This window comes from Hakea prostrata, chromosome 1 (genome assembly GCF_041222555.1).
Source record: "Hakea prostrata isolate BN-2017 chromosome 1, UWA_Hpros_2, whole genome shotgun sequence".
NCBI classification, from domain to species: Eukaryota; Viridiplantae; Streptophyta; class Magnoliopsida; order Proteales; family Proteaceae; genus Hakea; species Hakea prostrata.
Window position 1 is genome coordinate 71,533,465 of NC_142600.1, and position 21,641 is coordinate 71,555,105.

General features: G+C 37.0%; 2 protein-coding genes across 3 annotated transcripts; both read right to left on the minus strand.

Moving 5' to 3' along the window:
• Nucleotides 1-459: 459 nt before the first annotated feature.
• On the minus strand, nucleotides 460-6,177 carry LOC149029770 (protein trichome birefringence-like 24). Of its 2 annotated transcripts, none has more exons than XM_089142114.1 (4): nucleotides 6,033-6,177; nucleotides 5,614-5,897; nucleotides 5,105-5,394; nucleotides 460-1,863 (listed from the first exon to the last, which is right to left on the minus strand). In XM_089142114.1, exons 2-4 carry the CDS (start codon nucleotides 5,873-5,875, stop codon nucleotides 1,087-1,089), a joined length of 1,329 nt encoding a protein of 442 aa, XP_088998240.1. In that variant the 5' UTR covers nucleotides 5,876-5,897; nucleotides 6,033-6,177; the 3' UTR covers nucleotides 460-1,086. The 2 variants fall into 2 exon arrangements, with proteins under 2 accessions (XP_088998240.1, XP_088998241.1); XM_089142115.1 differs by having other exon boundaries at nucleotides 5,614-5,907.
• An 11,268-nt stretch (nucleotides 6,178-17,445) lies between these two features.
• Nucleotides 17,446-18,756, minus strand: LOC149029771 (putative F-box protein At4g22060). The gene has a single exon (XM_089143902.1). It carries the CDS (start codon nucleotides 18,754-18,756, stop codon nucleotides 17,446-17,448), a length of 1,311 nt encoding a protein of 436 aa, XP_089000028.1.
• Nucleotides 18,757-21,641: the final 2,885 nt, after the last annotated feature.

A 21,641-nucleotide genomic window follows, 5' to 3' on the forward strand; every position in this document is an offset into this window, starting at 1 on the left:
ATGTTATTGGGAGAGCAGGAATGGCAAAGCTATAGAGGAGAGGACAAATGTATCGTTGGGAAAAAAATTTTGGGGATTTTTAGACTTTTAGAACCATAGTTGCCGTTGCCGTTGCCGTTTTCCTATTCAAGTATGTGGTCGGCGTCGGCGCCGTTGCCTTCACCTGAGAAAGAGCGGTTTATCACAACATTCTAAAAGCTTGATTTAACGAAATAGGGTTCTGAGTGACGAAAGAATGCTTTGATCGATTTTGAGGAATTTTAATGTAAAATTAGAAAGTTTAATACTTCACTTGTAAATATAATTACGTTACGCTTCTTTTAATAATAACCGTTTGATTTCATTCTACAACGTGTTGCGTTCGCGAACAAAAATCCTGTTTGGACGGATTCATATTTGATTATTTCTCACGTATGAAGCAACTATTTCTTTCAACTCTGGAATCTGGATTCTGAAGCGGCTAAAGAAATATTCCAAATCAGAAAGAGAAATGATTTAAAGCAGTAACTGCTTACCCATTACAATGGCGGCGAGTTCACGGAAGCTGACATGGCGACGATCATGGTGCTCACAGTCATCGAGAACCTTGGACAGAAGGTAACGAGCCCAATACCATCACCTTCTCTGGGTTTTGAAGCTTTTTCCATTAATTAGTTCCTGCAGACCTGAGCATGCTTGTGAATTTGGGGTAAACGCTTGGATTACTTGAGTTGTAGTTCAAGTTCGTACTGTTTCCTTTTTATGCATTAACCCCTCCAGAAAAAAGTTTCAGATTCTTAAAAACAAATTGTGATAAAAGCCTAAATTCTTTTAAGCTTTGAATTGGAAGTTTCTCCGGACAACAATGGCTACAAGTAAAATTTACAGGGAAGTAACAGCCAAACAAATTAAGAATACAACATAGATTATAACCAAAGCAGAAATGGACCAGGAAAGAATGGTTGGAAGTTATTCACAGCATGAGCCAGTTTTCCATCACTCTCTCAGCTTCTTGATCTAATATATGCAGAACCTGAGAATCTCCAAAAACCTTAGGATGCTAAGGCTGAACTGAGATTTCATCATCGATAATCCATAGCTACAGCTTCAACTGTTTACCACCAATTCCATCACCAGATCATTCCAGGCATCAATAGGCCCAGGCAAGCACCAATGCAAGCAGTCATTCTGAATTCCGGAATTTTTCCCCTTTGCAAATGGGTTTGGGTACCTATAAGGCCCTGGATGGCCATCAGGTCTGAGCAAAGAAAGACGGGTAGTGTCCAAAAACTTTAGTTTCAACTCTGCCTCGGATCCCAGGGCTGCCACTGCCTTCTCATATTCCTCAAGTTCAATATTGCGGAGAACATTGTCTACATCATCCAGATCAACCTCACCTTCTTTAAAAGGTTTTGTTCTATTGCAAGTCCCACCACTGAACCATTCCCCATTCTCAAAGTGGTCCGGGGTGCTGGACCTCAACAATATGAATCCCTTGTGATTGTTTGTTATGAATAAGTTAAGCACCTGTTGAAGAGCTCTGCGATATGCATACTCGTATCCCAACTCAGTCAAGTTCTTCCCAGGACAGTAGTGGCAGCCCACTATAGTCTCGTTCTCATAATAGATTGAAGTCTTGAGAAACCATTTGCCTCCAGATATGACAAAATAATCAAAGCCCTGATGAAGGTCTGCCCATTTTTCATCAAGTTTATCAAGATAAAGCTGGATGTCACCTGTTGACACACCATTATTATCTTCAAATGTAATGGCTTTTATAAGGAAAGGCGACCAGAACACTGCAAGGGTGACATTGTTGGATGGAAAGTGCCACCTTCTGGATTTGTATTCCTTGTCGTGGTAGACTTCAACTGGTTTTTCTACCTGTACCACCAGAAAACACAGCATGATTACAAACCCTACTTCTTCATAAGAAATAAAGCTCTTTTGTTCTTGCTCAAGTATCATTGATCAACCATTACTCTATTTTACATGGGAATCACACATTCAGTACAACATAGTGATATTACCCAATGATGACTATCTAAACCTGCAATAATTTTCCAGGACGAGGCTTGGACTGTCAAGTAATTTTACAAAAGACTACCACCTGACCCAGAATATAATTTAGCACAACCAGATTTCTCAAAAATGGAAAATCTGTAGAAGGAAGCAAAGGAATAACCTGCAGACCTAACCACTGGGGAAACACCATGGCAGTGTAAAAACAATACATAAGCAAATATCATCCCATAAGGTTGATCAATTGTGATGACAGTTGTGCTGTATAGCTCACGTGTTGTAGCCGAACCCAATATTTTGGACAAGGCTTTTCTTTTTCCTTCTTGTTGGTTATACCCCCAAACCCAACCCCTCTGTCATAGCCATATCTTGCAATAATATGAGTGTTACCATGGCCCTAGCTTGGAGTATGGAAGCATAGATAGGTCAGATGTTGTATGGTGCTGGAAATGAACACACCAGTGGTTTTATGGGCAGTCATAATGTTACTCATTCATGTGGTCTTTGAAGTAAGCGGACACCTAGCAGAACATGGAAGTTACTAAAATCATTGTCCCTATTCAACCCTCTATAGGCCTCAGGGATCCTTGTCAATTAAGTTCCAAGGAACAAATATCTGGCTCCCTCCCTTGCTTGCATTAGAAATAGAAAACAACATTAAGGAATTAATAGGAAAAAAAGAAGGTGGGGAGGGGGGAGGGGGAGGAGGAAACCAAGCTTGCTTTTCTATCCCTTTTTAACATATGATCATGTATGCACTAGTACATGTGAGTCTATGAAAGACAGTGTTTCCTATTTGTTTGTGGTTTTTCAGTCTTCTTCTTCTTCTTTATTTTTTTTTTTTGGGCAACTGAATGGGGACCTGTAGTAAGTTATGTGGAACTAGAAGAAATGCTGTCAAATAAGGTGGCATGGTACCTGTCCATCACTTTTATCATCACCCACCAGAACACACATACACAAAAAACAGTTATCCTATTTTTACTCCATGACTACAACTGATTCTGGAAGATTAAATAGCAGAAGTAGACGGAATTTCAATATTTCATGTAAACACAAGTATTATTTAAATGAAGACAAAAAAATATCCTTCCAAGATAGAATTAAAATCACATGAAGACAATGTGAGCCAAATATGAGAAGTTCCAGGTTCCAATAAAACAGAAAAATCTTGGAAGAACTTTCAGAAAACCAGCCGTGGGCATGATGATTTTTTTGGAACCGTCAATCCCATCTCCCCATGTATAGACATAAATAGCCTTGCAATCCTCACCCAACAAATGAAATGATAAATAGCATATGACCAAGTTCTTACCACAAGACAAGTTGTCAGAGAGAATGGAAATTGTTATTGCATGAATATTTCAATTCATTAAAAAATGCCCCATAAACAATATAAACCGGGATTATGACTTGAAAAAAAAAAAATCCTTCAAATGATGGATTTAATTGAGACAAGATTTAATAATGAAACCCTACATTAAGATCTTCAGAGAAAGAAGGTAGCAGATGCAAAGAGCTGACAATTTCAAAAACAGTCCCAATTTCTTCTTCTTTTTCTTTTTTTTTTTTTTTTTTTTTTTGGGGGGGGGGGGGTGTGGTTGGGGTTTAAATTTTTCATAACTCTTCACCATGTGACAAGGGAAGCAACCGATTTCACAGAATATGAAGAGATCGTAATTTCAATCGTTCCTCCATTCCTTCTCTCTCTGTAAGAGTAGTTCATTTATAGTTTGGCATTAGGACTTAGGAGCAAGGAGCTTCTGAAAACATAGTTTTATTGCCAAAAACCAAATCTAGCTGCATCTAGGATTCAGAACGCTCTAGAGTCTAAGATCCATTTAACCTTTAGTAGACAAAGAGCAAGGAGCTTTGGAAACTATAACATTGGTGTCAAAGATAAAACCTTGCCAAAATGCCAGATAAATCAGACAGGTATTGCTCATACTGCAATACTACCTACCTTGGGGAGGAAAAAACACAAATGCCACCATAAGGTAGTATGACTCAAATAAGATTTAAATAAAGTAGGAGTGAAGCATTCAGTCAACTGCAGTGGAGACATACTTTATCTCTTTGCAGCAGAATGTTCAATAGTCATCATGATACTCGAGTCCATTGGTTCCTAAATCACCAGATCGTTAACCTTAGGAAGCAGCATAATTTGGTTAAGCTACCTTTCAGGAACTCCTTGGAGTTGTAGAAAGAGGGGACATCAATTATTGGCTGATTCAGCAGAATTACTGCCTACCATTAAAGCATAAATCACGTGAGTTCTATGGTTACTGTCAAGTAAGAAGCAGGGTAAAAGATGGTTGGCAATAGCATTTAAGACATACATCAGGAATGGGAAACAGGGTTCCCTGATAGTACTACTTACCCTGTTGACCACTTAAAATGGTAAGAACCTCAACACAGTCTGCTAAAGTTTCAAACAGGACTAAAGTAACAGATCATTTTATTCAGTTGACCGATCACAGCCAATTCATGGAGTGATCTAGTGCCTTCATTTGTTTTTATAACTAAACAGGACTGCAGCTTTTTTGAGTATGTAAGCATTGTCATTAAGGATCTCAAGCCAATTCAGAACAGGATAATATTGCAGAGGCTTATACACTATGTTTCCGTGGCCAGTTTGAAAGAGAGAAATGTGAGCCTTCACAGTTTAACTGGAGACGGCAGTAAATTCAGTAAAAGGCATGGTATATCCAATCTGGTCTATTTCCTGGATCCATCTTTGTGGATTTCAAAGGTATCGATACTGAATTTTCCAGAGACAGATAGGACAAGATTATCAGCACAAAGAAGTACTCTGTTTGATTCTTTAGAACCTTTGTAGAAGATCACTCCCACTACGGCATATCTAATGTACTCTGTCTTCTTTCCTCTTTTTTTCCTGGAGGGGTTAAATGGCTTCTTTTCTCTCATTTTGAACAAGATCTCCAACACAACTATTTAAAAAAAATAATTAAATCAGCTTATGCTCTGCTGAATGTGGTCTGATTTCTTTAATTCAAGCAAGTAGTGGCATGTAAAAGCAGAATAGCATAATTAAAACCGAAAAAATGGCCACTAAAACAAAATTAGCTAGTCAAGAGCATACCCTGGAAAGAATGCAGAGCAAGGACTGGACATGGTTGCGAGAAATTGAATCTCCAATAAACGCCCATGATTTATGTCTCATTAGCTCAAAAAACCTTTCTACATTAAAAGAAGGCAAGTCGCAATCTCTTGGTTTCCATCTCCAGTATAGATACCCAGTATCAGGTCGCCCATTTGACATGCAATTCTGATGTCCTTGGATGTCAGGGCAAGTCTCGTTAGTGTAAATCGGACCTGATGGATCTGGGATCCAATCTCCAGTGAAAAGATCACATTTTTCTGCAAGGAAATCTTTCCCCAAAAGAAAACATGAATGAGGACTAGAATAATCATCTGAAAATAAATATAGCCAAGCAGCTGTTCCTGGAACTGGAAGGCCAAGAAAAGAAAAAGAAAAACAGAAACAGGTGCAGTAAGCAAAACCACAGCTTTCATTTTGATTTCGAGTGTGTTACTCGAACCTTACTCATTAACCCAGAAGCTGAAAAATATTTCTGAAAAATGGTGTACCTTTAGACGGTTCGAGATCTTCAATCTCCGGTGTAATCACAGGAGGCGCCGTCACAGGTGGGTTCACGACAGGAATCGTAGTCTCATGAACCCTTGTTCTCTCTAGCAGTGTTTGAGTGACGGGTGAAAAACCGAACGAATCAGAGAGGAAGAGACGAAAAGAAAGACCAACAAGAAAAATTGAAACGGCAATCTTGACTAGTAAATTATTGTGCTTGCGAAGGGAGCATGGCATCCCATCTAAGTTCATTTCCTTCACCATTTCCGGAGCTTCCAGACTAAACCTGAAACAAACTAACCAAAACCTAATTGTTATTCTTCCAATGTTAACAACAAAAAATGAAGCTTCTAACAAAACCCAGTAAATATCGAGACACAAGTCACACAACAACCAGAAAAAGAAATGTAATAATGCTGACCTGTTTCTGGTTTGTAGTGACCTTGTGAGTGTTCCTTAGCGAAAGATTAGTTGCAGACAACCAATAACGCCAATGTATATTAACTGTATATTACTCGTCTTCCATGCAACCTGGAAAAAAATTCCTTTTATTTTTTGGGGAAATTTCAATGAAACATGAATTCCACGACAGAAAAGGGTGAAGGTGTTAATCAAATGTCACTTTTCATGGAATAATTTAATTAAATATTATTTCATGCATTTATTTTTCTTATCCCTTGCATTTGGCTCCGGGTTATTCTGGTTCAATTCTCTTAGCAGTTTTATTGAGTCTGGATTCTTTATCTGTTAGAATTCACTCACAAAAGTCTGGCATAGGCAGGATTCGTCTAGATTGGGTGGAAAGAATCTCCAGATTTAGTAAGAAAAACACAAACCTCTAGTCTAAGGGTTCCAACTTGTTTTATTGAGCTCCGTTTGTTGAATATGGCTTATACTTCACATTGTGTTACCGACAGACACGAATCCCATATTGAGGTGAACCAAAGTAAAATTGATATCTTTTTCTTCCTTGTTTTTTATTCAGCTGTGTGTGAATAAAAGACCAAAATCATAGGCCAACCACTTATACAGTTGATTCAATTCAATGGGCCCAAAGGTTTTGGTTTGGGTGAATTACTTAATGTGGGTGGTGGGGCCATAATTAGATCGCATGAAAAGGAAATGGGTACAGCTTATCTGGGCTTACTTTTTGCTTTGGGGGAATTTATAATCACACATCACAAAACCATGATGAGCTTCTTTTTTAACCTCAGAAGCAAAGTATCATACGCCACATGTTCTTCTTAATTCTTATTCCCTTAATGTGTCGGTTACCCAATTCTTTTTTCTTTTCTTTTTTTAATTTGGGATTGTGATATAGAATATACGGCTAGGTGAAAGTGAAACATCAGATCGTATTTTATAAGCTGGAAAACGAAGAACCCTACAGGGACTTCGCAACATCAGTCTATTTCTCTTTCTGTATAAAAGTCAAATTAGTCTACGGTTCTAGAAATCATGTCAAGATTTGCGGAATTACGTCAAAATCAGCTGTATTTTATTAGAATTTGCAGTGGTTGATCCATGTGTGGTACCGCAATTTTAGTTTTTTCAGTCAATTTCAGGTTTTTTACAGCCTGATCAGATTGATTCCGTTCGGAAAAGGTTTGGTCTTCAACTTTATTCTCTTGTCTTCCTTGACCTTAATGCTGATAGGGAGAGATTTCCCCACTATATCAATCAATAAAATGTTGAGTAAAATCTGCACGTCATGAAACCTTGAATGGATTGCAGTTTGAAGAATTGGGATTGGATAGGTTGATTCAAATCGACATTTGCCTGACAGAATCCCCATTCACTGTCAACTTGGAGAGATTGATCTGTGTTAGATTGCTAGCATTCAGCCAATCTCTGGATCAATTCAGAGTTAATTTGAATCAGAACTGGGCAAAATCAATTATATTTGAACCTTGATTGGATCGCCTAACTGATGATATCAACTTTCCTACAGGGAAAATCACAAAGGAACTCATCATCACTTGCAAGTTACAACCAAGGCAAACTCCATATTTCAAAGAAAGAAAACAGCAGGGGATTTTGCTAACATTCGACAGAAGAGAATTCAGAATCGCCATTTCAATGGTGGAAATTGGCTGGAAGAGTGAGAAACAAATGCATGGAATTGACAAACAAAGGATTCCCTGTAGGAGATAGGAGTACAAAATTTCAACCTGAAACTGAGAGCAGAAGGCAATAGCAACAAAGGGAATGACAAGGTACTTTTAAGGTCATTCAAAACAGTAATAGTATTGGAGCTAGGGTTCCAAATGTAGGGCCTCAGAAACTTGGGTCTGGTCTAAGAACAGTCGTTCCAACCACCCCCAATGTTTACAATGCAGCAAGCATGACGAAGACAAGAAATACATGAAAGGCAGAGTAGTTGAGAAGATCACAAATCACACAATATCTTCGAAAGAGATGCAACACCGGAACATAAGATAACCCAACTTTGTTCATCTTGATATGGACTTCAATGTGATGCATTCACCTACAAAGGAAGCAATTTTACCTAAAAAGATACTTTTGATGGTGGGGATCATTTTTTGCTCCAATTCTCAAGAGATGGAATTACCTAGTCAACATGTCTACCTCAGGCTCAGATGCAGGATAAGTAAAGGAGGAAAAACTAACTTAAATACAACCTCACCCAAAACTAAGCGGTTAAAGGCTCAATCTCCCACGGGGAGGTCTTGGGTTCGCACCCATTCGGCGGCATTAATTATATAAAAACTCCCTTGAGGATGTAATAGTGGTGCGTGCAAGCTGGACCAATCCCTACGCCTTTTCACCCTGAAATGAAACAAAGAACCCACCAAAAGCCCCAAATGCTTTGAGATTTACATCGAGTAGGGGTGTCAACGGTGCGGTTTTGAGCTGAAAAACACCTAGCCCAAACATGGCCTATTAGCAAAATAACGGTTTCGGGCCGGTTTTGGTTTGGGTTTGGGCTAATGGTTTAGATTTGGGTTAGTCCGCGTTATGGTGGTAAGAAAATGAACAAGCAGAAACAGTTGAGCATCCTACAAATGCTGAGATCCTACAAATGCTCTGAGATTTACATCGAGTAGGGGTGTCAACGGTGCGGTTTCGAGCTGAAAAACACCTAGCCCAAACATGGCCCATCAGCAAAATAACGGTTTCGGGCCGGTTTTGGTTTGGTGCGGTTTGGGTTTGGGCTAACTAGCGGTTTGGGCTAACGGTTTAGATTTGTGTTGACTAACGGTTTATGTTGTGTAAGAAAATGAACAAGAAGAAACAGTTGAGCATCCTACAACAAAAGCAAAAATTATATGGAAAGCAAACTTGCTAGTGGTCAATTTCTATTAAAAAAAACCCACCCATTCTATAGAAATCAAGAACCTAGATATTAAATAGTAAAATGACTATTTGATCTTTAAATTCATTCTTATTTTTTTTAATTGTCTATACCAACTGCCTAGTGGTAATATAATGATTCAAATACTATTTAATGTAAAATTATAAAACGAGTTGTAAACGGGTTATAATGTGTGCGATTCGGTTTCGGGTTGGTGCGGGCTTCACAACCCTCAGCCCAATTACAGCCCATTAAGGTTCGGTTCGATTTTAACGGTTCGGGCTATAAATTGACACCCCTAGTGATGAGTATTCCAAACACAAATAATTGCCCCCATTGGATGTCAAAAACCTGAAGACCAACAACTAAGGCACCTACCACCAAAACACAGATCAGCTTCAAGTTTTTACTTGTGTCCATGGCAACTCAAGCCATTCGGCAGCCCACATGGTATCGGTATCTACACGGCAACACTTGGAACCCGCAGAATCGGGATCATCTCCCCGTTAGGGGAGCACACGATGGCTTCCCAACCACAAAAACACAGTGGGGGCCCACAAGTGAAAAAATGAATTTTGTTTTCTTTCTTCCAAAATATGTTTTTCACCTATGAGCCCCACTGTTTTTGTGGTTGGGAAGCCGTAGAGCTGATCCCAACTCAAGCCCACATGCTGAATCCATTCTTTACCTTCTCAATTCTGTCCAAAATTTACAAACTAAAATTTTAGAGATGGTAGCAGCATCAAATTGCTTCAGAAGCTCAAATCACACCTAGAATGTCAACTAAAATGAGGTGCTTTCAACAGAAAATGTTCACACAGAAGGAAGTAATGGCAACACCTCTGAAAGAATTGAGATAATGATGGGCTTGGCCATGGTTGGGAGGTGGGGTGAAGAACCGATTTTGCTTGAGTCCTGCGCATTTACGATCAAGTGGGCCGTTGGATGGGCTGAAAATCATCCTGGCTATTGATTGGAGTTAGAAGGGTTGAGTGAGTAAACTGCTTGGGTTGCCCTCTACAAACCAAACCAAAGCAGGACCAAACGAACCGAGTTATACAAATTTCAAAATCGTTTGAAAAATACAACCAAAAGGGGCGCTCGTATCCTGATTTCATCTTGTAACCTAATTTCAGAAGAAATGCTCTGGAGAAGAAGAAGCTCTAAAGAAGGTATGCTGCTTTGATTCGTCTTCTACCTAATCTCCCAACTCGTTTTTTGAATATCGTTGAAGGGAACCTTGGTTTTGTCTTCTTCCATTTGATGGAGATAAAACGAAGAACACCAAGATGGTGAAATCACTGCTCGTGAAGAACCAATGGAAGCTAAATAATGCTCCTACCTGATTTCCTCTTATACTCTTGTTTCAGAAGAAACAGAAGCTCTGAATAAGGTATGTGTCGATTTGTCTTCTACTCTTATTTCCCAACTCGTTTTTGAACGTTTGTCATAAATAATGTTTATTTATGAATGTCCATTATCCCCAAAGAGATCATATTTCCCAACTCGTTTTTGAACGTTTGTCATAAATAATATTTATTTATGAATGTCCATTATCCCCAAAGAGATCATACCAAAATATGTAACTTCAAAATGAAGATCTCAGCCATCTTAGCGTGCGATCTTGGCGATACGTATTTCCATATTAATCGAAGATATTAGCAATCCATCGTTCCATATCAACATCATCTTATTGTGTATGAAATCAATATATTGTATTTCTTTGCAAGCTCTCCCGGATTGAAAACTGTAACAGCTAGCCTTTGTAGCATTCTAAAAGAATCAATATTTTCTCAAAAATAGAAACACTCGTAAAGAAGAGAAGACTAATGTATTTTTTTATCAAAACTTGTAATGAAACCAATTGCCATTAATAATAGTTTTTCCACTTTTATTCACCTCTAAGACTTCAAAATACAGACAGCGACCACCTAGATCTACATGACAAACTTAACCAATAGCTGCATTACAAGGGAACCCCACTGAAACATTGTAACAAAATTTGAAAGCCAATCACAATCCAGAATATTTGCAATAATATATGTAGGATAAAATAAAAAGGAACAACACCACATAACATATATTTAATTAAGCATAAAAACATTAAAAAAATATAAATAAATAGCACTGAAAACTGAAACTATTCATAAATCCGCTTCCTCTTCCCTATCGAACAATGGGAGCAAACCAAATGGGTGGAGATGCATAGGAATGAAAAGAAGTCGGGTAAAAATCGAATTTAATGCTGTTATCTTCCAATTGAAAGACACCCAAATCGTCACAGGCTGTAAATCTTTCACTAATGGCAAACTTACAATGAAAGTAATCATCTGTGAAATATATGGAATTTCCTCTAAATCCATGATAGTGAAGTGCTGAGATAGAGAAGCCAGTATTTGTGCCAATAAATAGCATTTGGTCACCCAAGTCTTCAACCTTAACCCATTGTTTATGGGGTAGATCTAACTTGAATATCCAAAACATGTCAGTTGTGAGAGACTCATAATCAAAATTTGGATCATAATTCATGTCCGCTGTGGGAGGAGGTGAATCATTTAAATCAAATCAAACCATCCCTTCCCCATCTATCTATATATAGATATATTTATCAACAGTAAGCTTCTCAGATCCTTCTCCGACTAGGGTTCAATCTCTTACCCACCAGAACATTCCATTTGTAATAGAATTCTGTACCGAATTTCTTCAGATGAAGTTACGGTGCAACGACGTCTCTCTCAGATGATAACTAGTAATTAGTAACCTAACGAAAATGCTAAAACCCCATAGGAGGAGAGTAGAGTGGAGTAGAATAACCAAACTTACAACGGCTTTTATTTAATGGTTAAAGTGTAGTTGAATACTTGAATGTAGGTGTGAATAGGTTAGATGAACAAATTCAAAATATTCATCCTTAGATTTGTTAAACTAAATCTGAATCGTCAAATAAAATACCAATGTTGTGGATCTCGTGGGCGGTAACGTCTCTTTCTTCTTCCTTTGTTCCTTCTTTATCGGTTTCATTAAAAATCCTTTTACCAGCATTCATCAAGATAGGAGTTTATCACTGAAAACCCAATGATTTCAGTAGTTCTTTTGTTGTCATTTTAAAGAAGTGAAAAAAAAATAGATACCTCATTTTCTCTCATTTCACTTGCAAACATTTTCAATGACAAAATATGTTAGATTTTTTTTATTAAATTTCAAAATTAATTTTTGTATTTTTTTATTTAAATTATTTTATTAGTGTATAGGACTCATGAGGTAAGGGTGGTAATAAGACACCATGAGTAAAGGAGGTCATTCATGACTTTGATTATGAGGCTTTTCATGACATTGGTCATGGGTCTTAAAGATCTTGATCATGGTAATGAGATGGGCTTACTTGTAAGGTGGAATTTATTTAAATTCTAACTCATGATATTTATTTACCCCAGAGTGCTATTCCTCCAGTTTCTGACATGGAGAGATATCGGTTCCACATAAACCGATATGTGACATACTACAGTGATGAGTTGACTTGGAAGTCATATGTGGCCACCGTTTAGAATCAATTAATGCATAATGCTGAGTGATACTCCTGATATCCTGTAGTCTTGTAATCTTGTTACTCTTGTACACTTGTGATTGTGAACTTATGGATTAAGATTTATGACTTACTAGAAGTCTAAAACTTCTTATGGTTGTAAAATTTTGAAGATATTGAAATTCTTTGATAGTTTGATAGGTAATGTATTTGATAGTTGATAACTTGAATTACTTGATATCTCTACATTACATGTTGTCTAACCTTGCACCTCACTATATTTCGATTTTACACATAGGGCCGACTTAGAAAACCTACTTAGAGTTTTTTTTTTTTTTTTTTCCCTTTCACAAATCTAAGGTCACCGGTGTGCTCAAAAGGCCTTAAATAGTCTAAATACCAAGTTTTAGGCCAATCGGAGCCCTAAAACCCACCGAGATGGGCCACCAAGTTTACGGACGGAAAATCTGATATCTCGACCAAGATCTCGATATTTTGAAGTGGCGAGATCTCCCACCATGGGAGTGATATTATCCAGATTAAAGGAACTAGAAGAGTTAAGGGCAAACTTAAGATAACCTTAAGAGAAGTTATGAGAAAGGATATGCATTGCTTAGGCCTTGTATCTAACATGGCCTCAAACATAATTGATTAGAAGACAAGAATCCATGTAGCCGACCCCATTTGTTGGGACAAGGCAGCCAACCATGTCATGACATAAAAAGAGTTACAGTATTGAAAATTAGAAACTTACAATAAGTACGCAAAGTTGAAGAATTTGCTCTTTAAGAAACCCCCCAGAAGATATCTTCTTTGTCAAACTTGACAAATTTGTTCCTTATGATCATGGCATAGATGGTATAATCTCTTTAGTGAAAATTTATTAAATGAAGGTTATAAAAATAATTTAATTTATTATTATACATTTATTAAAAGATATGGATCTAATTTTATTATAATAAGTATAAATATTGATGACTTAAATATCATTGAAACTCCTGAAAAGGTTTAAAAAACAATCGATTATTTCAAAAAAGTTGAAATTAAAGATGTTGGAAAAACAAAGTTTTGTCTAAGCTTGCAAATTAATCATTTGCGAATAAAATATTTGTTCACCAATCAACTTATATAGAAAAAAGTTTTGAAGCGATTTTACATGAATAAAACACATCCATTGAGTATCCCGATGGTTATGAGATCACTCGACATAAAAAAATATTCATTTCGACCCCAATCAATGAAAAATTTCTTAGTCCTAAAGTATCATATCTCAATGCAATCGGGATATTAATGTATCTTGATAATAATACATAATCGAATATAGCATTTTCTATAATTGTATTAGCAAGATTTATCTCTTCTTCAAAATTAAGACACCGGAATGTTATTAAACATATATATAAGTATCTTTGATGAATTATTGACATGATATTATTTTATGAATGTGGACATCAACTTACTAATTATGTAGATGCAGGATATTTATCTGATCTACATAAAACTAGATCTCAAATAGGCTATTTATTCACAAGTAAAGGTTAGTTATTTCATGGCGTTCAACAAAACAAACAATAACTGTTCAATTTCTTCAAATCACGCAGAGATAATATGATTCATGAAGTAAATCAATAATATATTTGGTTAAGATTAATGATACAACACATTCAGAAAACTTCTAGTTTTCTACTAGGAAAAAAGATTTCAATAATATTATATGAATATAATGTGGTATAGTTGAATTGAAGGGATGATACATTAAAGGAAATAGAACGAAACATATTTCACCGAAATTGTTCTTCACTTATGATCTTCAACAAAATGGTGAAATCGACGTTCATTGAATTTCAAGTGATAATTTGACAGATTTATTTATTGAGGCATTACTTACTTCAAATTTTAAAAAGCTAGTATATGATATTAAAATGTGTATACTCAATGGTGTTATCATCAGACGGAGTAAAATACGTGTTGCATTCTTTTTCCCTCCACCAAGGTTTTGTCCTACTTGGTTTTCTTGGTAAAGTTTTTAATTACGCAGTTATCAATACATATTATAGATATATATATATATATATATATATATATATATATATATATATATATATATATATATATATATATATATACATTCACTAACATTTTTTCCCACTATTTTTTCTTAGTAAGGTTTTAACGAGGTACATTATCTATTGATGAACATCCAAGGTGTAATGCTATAAATAATATTTATTTATGAATTTTCATTACCCCCAAAGAGATCATACCAGAATATGTAGCTTCCAAATTGATATCTCAGTCATCTCAGCGTGCAATCTTAGCAATCCGTATTTCCATATTAATCAAATATCTTAGCAATCCATCATTCTATATTAAGATCATTTTATTGTTTATGAGAATTAATATATTTTATTTTTTTGCAGGCTGCGATATTTCCATATCAAATAATATGTTAATTCTATTATAAACATATAATGAATAACTCAATTGAAGAACTGAACTCATTTTGCCCTGATTCTCTTTATTGTCTTAAATATATTTCTTCATTTTATGATACATATGAATTTTAATTTTTTTTGGGTAAAATATTTCATATGAATACATCTTATAACTCCTTCCAAGGAGAGTGATTTAAACCCGTTCCCTTTCTCACTTTTTGATTAACCTTCAACTTAAGCTTTCAACTCAAGTTAAAAGGAGAGAGTTTTCAATAGGGGTAATCATCGATTTCTGAATTTTAAACGAGAATTCTATCAATGTTCTCATGGAGTGGTCAAAACATCACAAGCAAGTATCCTTTCGCTTGCCAAAGGTGGTATGTTAAAACGGTTAAAGACCCAACTTCCCTAGGAGAGGTCTTGGGTTCACACCCACTTGGTTGCATTAATATAAAGCTCCCCCCTGAGGAAGTAAATCGTGGTGCGCGCAAGCTAGCCCGGATGAACCTCAGTTCCAAAAAAAAAAAAAAAAGTTTCCTTCCGCTCACCTTCACTGCTCAAGGGGAGAACTTATATCTCTCATTAATCTACTTCTGCTAGAAGTTGCTGCCCAGCAACTTCACAGATGCCAATCCCCCTAGGATAATAATGGAGTCTGACTCCTACATTGAATAATCTACTTCTGCTAGAGGTTGCTGCCCAGCAACTTCACAGATGCCAATCCCCCTATGATAATAATGGAGTCTGACTCCTACATTGAACACTCTCGGGCAAGGAACGAAAGTTCGCATTATTCGCTCAAAACTCAAGTCTCGATCTCTTCCAAATTTCAATATTCATTTCGATCAACCCAAAGTCACTGACTCACTATCAAATCAAATTTTGAGTTCACGTGGTATGTAAGTGGTATGTAAGAGAAAGTGATGGGTCCCATATATAGTTAATGCTTTGTCTTTTGTTTTTGTTTGATAAAAAAGTCTTCCTAAAAAGCTACAGAATGGCGGTGGAGCTCTTGCTTATGCAAGTTCTCTGCTGCTTGGGACCGGAGGGGGCCATGGCCCCCCCCCGGATTTTTTGAATTTGTAAATATCTTTGTTTTTTTACTTATCTCTCTATCTTTAAATGTGAAATACCACTATTTGGCCCCCCTCCAAAAATTAAAAATAAAAATTTAAGATAAAGATGATGGGTACAAATGTCATTCATAATCTTTATCTAATGGTTATCATTAAATCCTTAGTTTTAAGGAATAAAATGTTAAATTCTAATTAAAAACTAACTTAAAAACTAACTCATGATCCATGAATTTCTCCTTATACATCTTTTCTTATTTTCATTTCTATTTATTCTCTCGTGAATCTCCTCTTTTATTCCTATTTTTTCTCTTTTTTTCTCACACGCTCACAAAATATTGAAGGTAGTTAGCAAATTTTGAAATTTCCTAAATCTCTCCACACGGTATTCACTCTCTCTTCTCACACTCACGAATTTTCTATTAATTTACCTACTTTTAATGTAAACTCCACATTAAAATATAAGAATATATTCGATATGGGACCACGTGGGTCCACATTGGCACATACATTCGGCCCCCACCCCAAAGTCAACGGCTCCCGCCCTTGCTTATGCAACTCTCCGCGCAAAACGAAAGCATGGAATGTAAATTTCGGGATTGCGGGGCAAATACAGTGTGAAAGAAGTCGTACTCAAGGTTTTCAAGAGCAAAGCGCCTCAGCCATGCACGGATCGCCGGAAATTTTATCCGAAATAATCAAAGCGGACAACAACAACAACTAGAACCCCGGTTGATGCTTCAACAACCAATCTTTCTTTCTTCTTCTTCTTCTCCTTGGAAAGTAGGCCACGCTTGTTTCTACTTCAACGATCCGACATCTTTCTTTCTTCTTCTCCTTCGAAAGAAGCCGCGCGCTGTTTTCTACTTCAACGATCCCCCAGCAACGATGTTAAAATGGTTTGAGTCGTTTGACGTAGTAAGTAAAAAGAAATTCGAATATTTCGCCAGAAAATCGACAAATCTCGCCGAAAAACTTAGTTTTGCCGGAAAATCGTCACCGATATTTCGCCGAAATAACTTTCCATGCTCTCGGGATTGAAAATTGTAACAGCTAGCCTTTGTAGTATTCTAAAAGAATCAATATTTTCTCAAAAATGGAAAAACAAAAACTTAAAATATTCAAGGAACACTGAAAAAAAGAGAAGATCTAATGTATTTTTATCAGAACTTGTAATGAAACTAATTGCCATTAATAGTAGTTTTTCCACTTTTAATCACCTCTAAGACTTCAAAATACAGCGACCACCAAGATCTACATGACAAACTTAACCAATAGATACATTACAAGGGAACTCCATTAAAACACTGTAAAAAAATTTGGAAGCCAATCACAATCCATAACATTTGGATTAATATATGTAGGATAAAATAAAAGGGAATGACTTCACATAACATATATTTAATTAAGCAAAAAAAAAACTTAATATATATATATATATATGACTGAAAACTGAACTATTCACAAATTCGCTTCTTTCTTCTCTATCAACCAATGGGAGCGAACCAAATGGGTGGGGACGCATAGGAATGAGAAGCAGTCGGGTAGAAATCGAATTTAATGCTGTTATCTTCCAAGTGAAAGACACCCAAATCATCACACGCCCTAAATCCTTGACTAATGGCTAACATAGTGTGAAAGAATTCATCTGTGAAGTATATGCAATTTCCACTAAATCCATGGTAGTGAAGTGCTGAGACAGAGAAGCCAGTATTTGTGCCTATAAATAGCATTTGATCACCCAAGTCCTCAACTTTAACCCAACGTCTATGTGATAGATCTAACATGAATATCCAAAACATGTCAGTTGTGGGAGACATCAAATCAAAATTCATGTCCCATGTGGGAGTACGTGAATCATTTAAATCAAATCTAATTCTTCGTATAATCAATAGCAACTCTCCACGAGATTCCACCAAATAAAGAAACTTCTGATGATGAGGTCCAAAATCTATTGTAGGAGGAGCAATGCCACAACTTCTTTCTCTTATCTGAGGAAGTAATTCCAAGAGTACAAGATCATAGTCAAGCATGACGGCGTACAGTCTTCCATCATAGACAATAAAGTCTTCAATTCCATTAGGTCGAAGATCCAAAATTGTGGAGGAAGTCCACATAGTATCCCCTGGCGAACAGAAGGTTAAATGACTGGTCAGACAAAGAGCTACGACCAAACAATCATCTGTTGCAGCCATTGAGGTTGAGGATACAACCTTGTTTTCATTCAAATTAAAGTTGTTGGCAGCAGCACCAGGCGACAACAGCATAGCCTTGCGAACGTAGTTTCGGCTCCGTGCAAACCGATCGAATAGATTTTCTGGAGGGCCAACACGAGGAAGAGTAGATTTAGGTGGAAGGTCAGTGCGAACCCTAGTAAATGGATTGTAAAGAAACATACATCCCTCAACACCACTCAACATTATCAACCATCCTCGATTAGACCCACAACACCGAGCACCACGGACTTTAGGGATATCTAACTTATAAACTTTGCCATAAAAGGCACTGAAAAACCCCTGATGATCAATATCACGCTTTGTTTCTGAGAAGGAAAGCATCAACCATGGGAATTGGGGTTTAAGGAATTGAGGCTTAAAGAAACATTGACGCCATGATCTACAAACTGCATTGATACGATGAAACTCCACCAAGTCTAATTTCTCCAGTATTAAGATCAAGATTTCATCCGGAAGTGCTGCAATCGAAGTTATATTATTCTTGAAACCACCAGAGTCGCAGTTTACGGTTGATATCTTCAACCGCCTCCGCCTTGAGGGGTAGCTGGGAAGGGATGCCATGGTATGCTTAGTTACCAGGAAGATGGGATATAGAAGACAAAACAAACAGAGAAACAATCGAATGGAAGATAAAGATGCGGAAATACTTGCAGGGATCGACTGATAGATTGATGTCGAATAAGAAAGACCCACTTCACCCTTTGGCTTGATCCGATTATCTGTCTCTCTCTGCGTCTACGAAAAAAAATAAAAATTTCCGCCTCTGCTTTTTTCTGAAAAGTTTCAAACCATCCCTTCCCCCTATCTATATATAGATATTTATCAACAGTGAGCTTCTCATTTCCTTCTCCGACTAGGGTTCAAACTCTTTACCCACCAGAACATTCCATCTGGAATGGAATTCTATACCGATTGTGATTCTTCAGATGAAGTTAAGGTGCAACAACGTTTCTCTTGGATGATAAGTAGAAGTCAAATTGGTCTACGGTTCAAGAAATCATGTCAAGATTTGCGGAATCAGTAGTTGATCCATGTGGTACCGCGGTTTTAGTATTTTCAGTCAATTTCAGGTTTTTTTTATAGCCCAATCAGATTGATTCCGTTTGGAAAAGGTTTGGTCCTCAACTTTATTCTCTTGTCTTCCTTGACCTTAATGCTGATAGGGAGAGATTTCCCCACTATATCAATCAATTTAATGTTGAGCGAAATCTGCACGTCATGAGACCTTGAAAGGATTGCAGTTTGAAGAATTGGGATTGGATAGGTTGATTCAAATCGACATTTGCCTCATTCACTGTCAATTTTGAGTGATTGATATGTGTTAGACTGCTAGCATTCAGCCAATCTCTGGATCAATTCAGACTTAATTTGAGTAAGAACTTAGCAAAATCAATTATATTTGAACCTTGATTGGATCTCCTAACTGATGATATCAACTTTCCTACAAGGAAATTCACAGAAGGAACTCAGCATCACTTGCAAGTTACAACCAAGGCAACCTCCATATTTCAAAGAAAGAAAACAGCAGGGGAAATTGCGACAGAAGATGATTCAAAATCGCCATTTCAATGGTGGAAATTGGCTGGAAGATTGAGAAACAAATGCATGGAATGGACAAACAAAAGATTCTCCGTAGGAGATAGGAGTACGAAATATCAACCAGAAACTGAGAGCAGAAGCAACAAAGGGAATGACAAGGTACTTTCAAGGTCATTCAAAACGGTAACAGTATTGGAGCTAGGGTTCCAAATGTAGGGCCTAGAAACTTGGGTTTGGTACAAAAACAGTTGTTCCAAGTTAATGGTTTGTTGCCGGATATTAATGGTCTTTATTTTGAGGTTGCTTCAACTTCAACCACATTTGGAGTGTTTGGTTCTAATATGTTGATTGCTTCATCAAAAGTTGATGATACCTATTTTTTTTCATGTTTTCTCAGATGGGTCGTGGGATCCAACATATTCTCGTAGTGGTCGTGGAGGGGTTATCAAGACATCTTCTAGGTCTTTCATCGCTGCTTGCATGAAAGCAAGATGGGCTCTACCTGCATCACAAGCGGAGTTGGAAGCGATGTATGACATCCTTCAAGTTAATATCACGCTCTTCTCTGATTGTAAGGCAGTGATTTCTAGTTTACATGGTGATTCCATTGCTCTGGATTGGCGTTATTCTAACTTAATTTAGCTTATTAAGAACCTTTTGTTGGGGTTTGACAATTGTAATGTATTACATATTTCTTGCGCAGACAATGTTTCTGTCGATTTGTTAGCTATAGGGGCCCGTTGTTTGGAAATGTCTAAAGTTTGGTGGATGCAGCCAACACATGGGCTGGAGGATCTGTACAGTGTTTCTGTTGGGAGGATCTCCCCATATTTGTTTCTTTGAATGAAGTTTTATGTGTTTAAAAAAATATAGAAAAGGGTAAAGGTGTTAATTAGGAATGGTTAGAACATACCTCACTTTTTCATGGAATAATTCAATTAAATACTATTTCATGCATTTATTTTTGAGCAAATTGCACTGACACCCCAAAATGAAAGCTTTAAAGCACTGACACCCCACTTTATGTTTAAAAAACACAGACACCCCAATTCAATAAACACACTAGTCCATTCTGTTAGTAAAACTGTTAACCCACTGTTAAAAAAATTTTAATTCCAAAAATACCCTTACTAAAATCAAAATTCATGGAGTGGTTGGTCGGCGTTTCTCCACCGCCACTCTCTTGCTATGAAACCTGATCAAAATGAAACTCTTTAAATATGGCGATTTTCTGGGAATCAGTTAAAATCGCCGGCGAATCAAACGAAAATGGTGAAGGAGGAGAAGAAGAGAGAAAGAGAAAGAAAAGAGAAGCAGTGCCGCTGCTGGAAGAGGAAGAAACAGAAAATAAACCAAGAAAAAAAGAAATGGAGCCAACGAAAATTGACTGGAAGACATCAGAAATTGAAACCCAAATCAGAAATGACTCTGTAATCATTAATTGAACAATGAAACGAATTCACCTGTAATGATGAATCTTGGATTTGTAAAGTTATCTGAAATTCAGATACATTCTGTGATTAACGGAACTGTTAAATCTTGGATTTGTTAAGTCAAGGACACTCGTTGGGTGTTCGATTTTCTTGAGGGGTTGGGGTTTGATTTATCATACAGCAAACGATTGGCATCAGTACTCTGTTTTGGGAAATGAGGGCTTTTGTCGATGTTGGGAAGCGAGAATAGAACACTTCAATGGAGAAGAAGGGAGAGGCTGATTTGGTTTGTTTTCTTTGGGTGTCTTTGGTTGGTCAGTTAACTTCCTTCATCTGCTTTGAACTTCTTTATGTTTTCTATTAATTTCTCTTCTTGCGTGTGAGACCGGATTTCAGATTCCTGGAGACAATCACCATGGTTTTGAATAGCATCGGCGAGAGTTCCACCAGAGATATATTCCATGAAGAGATTGT

Excerpts from the sequence above, each read along its gene's own strand:
- LOC149029770 (XM_089142114.1), bottom strand. The coding sequence starts at position 5,875 with ATGGTGAAGGAAATGAACTTAGATGGGATGCCATGCTCCCTTCGCAAG. Across the intron at positions 5,395-5,613 it reads AGATCTCGAACCGTCTAAAG|ATTTCCTTGCAGAAAAATGT; the intron begins GTACACCATTTT and ends TTTTGGGGAAAG. Across the intron at positions 1,864-5,104 it reads TGCTCTGCATTCTTTCCAGG|GTAGAAAAACCAGTTGAAGT; the intron begins GTATGCTCTTGA and ends CTGGTGGTACAG.
- LOC149029771 (XM_089143902.1), bottom strand. The coding sequence starts at position 18,756 with ATGGCATCCCTTCCCAGCTACCCCTCAAGGCGGAGGCGGTTGAAGATA.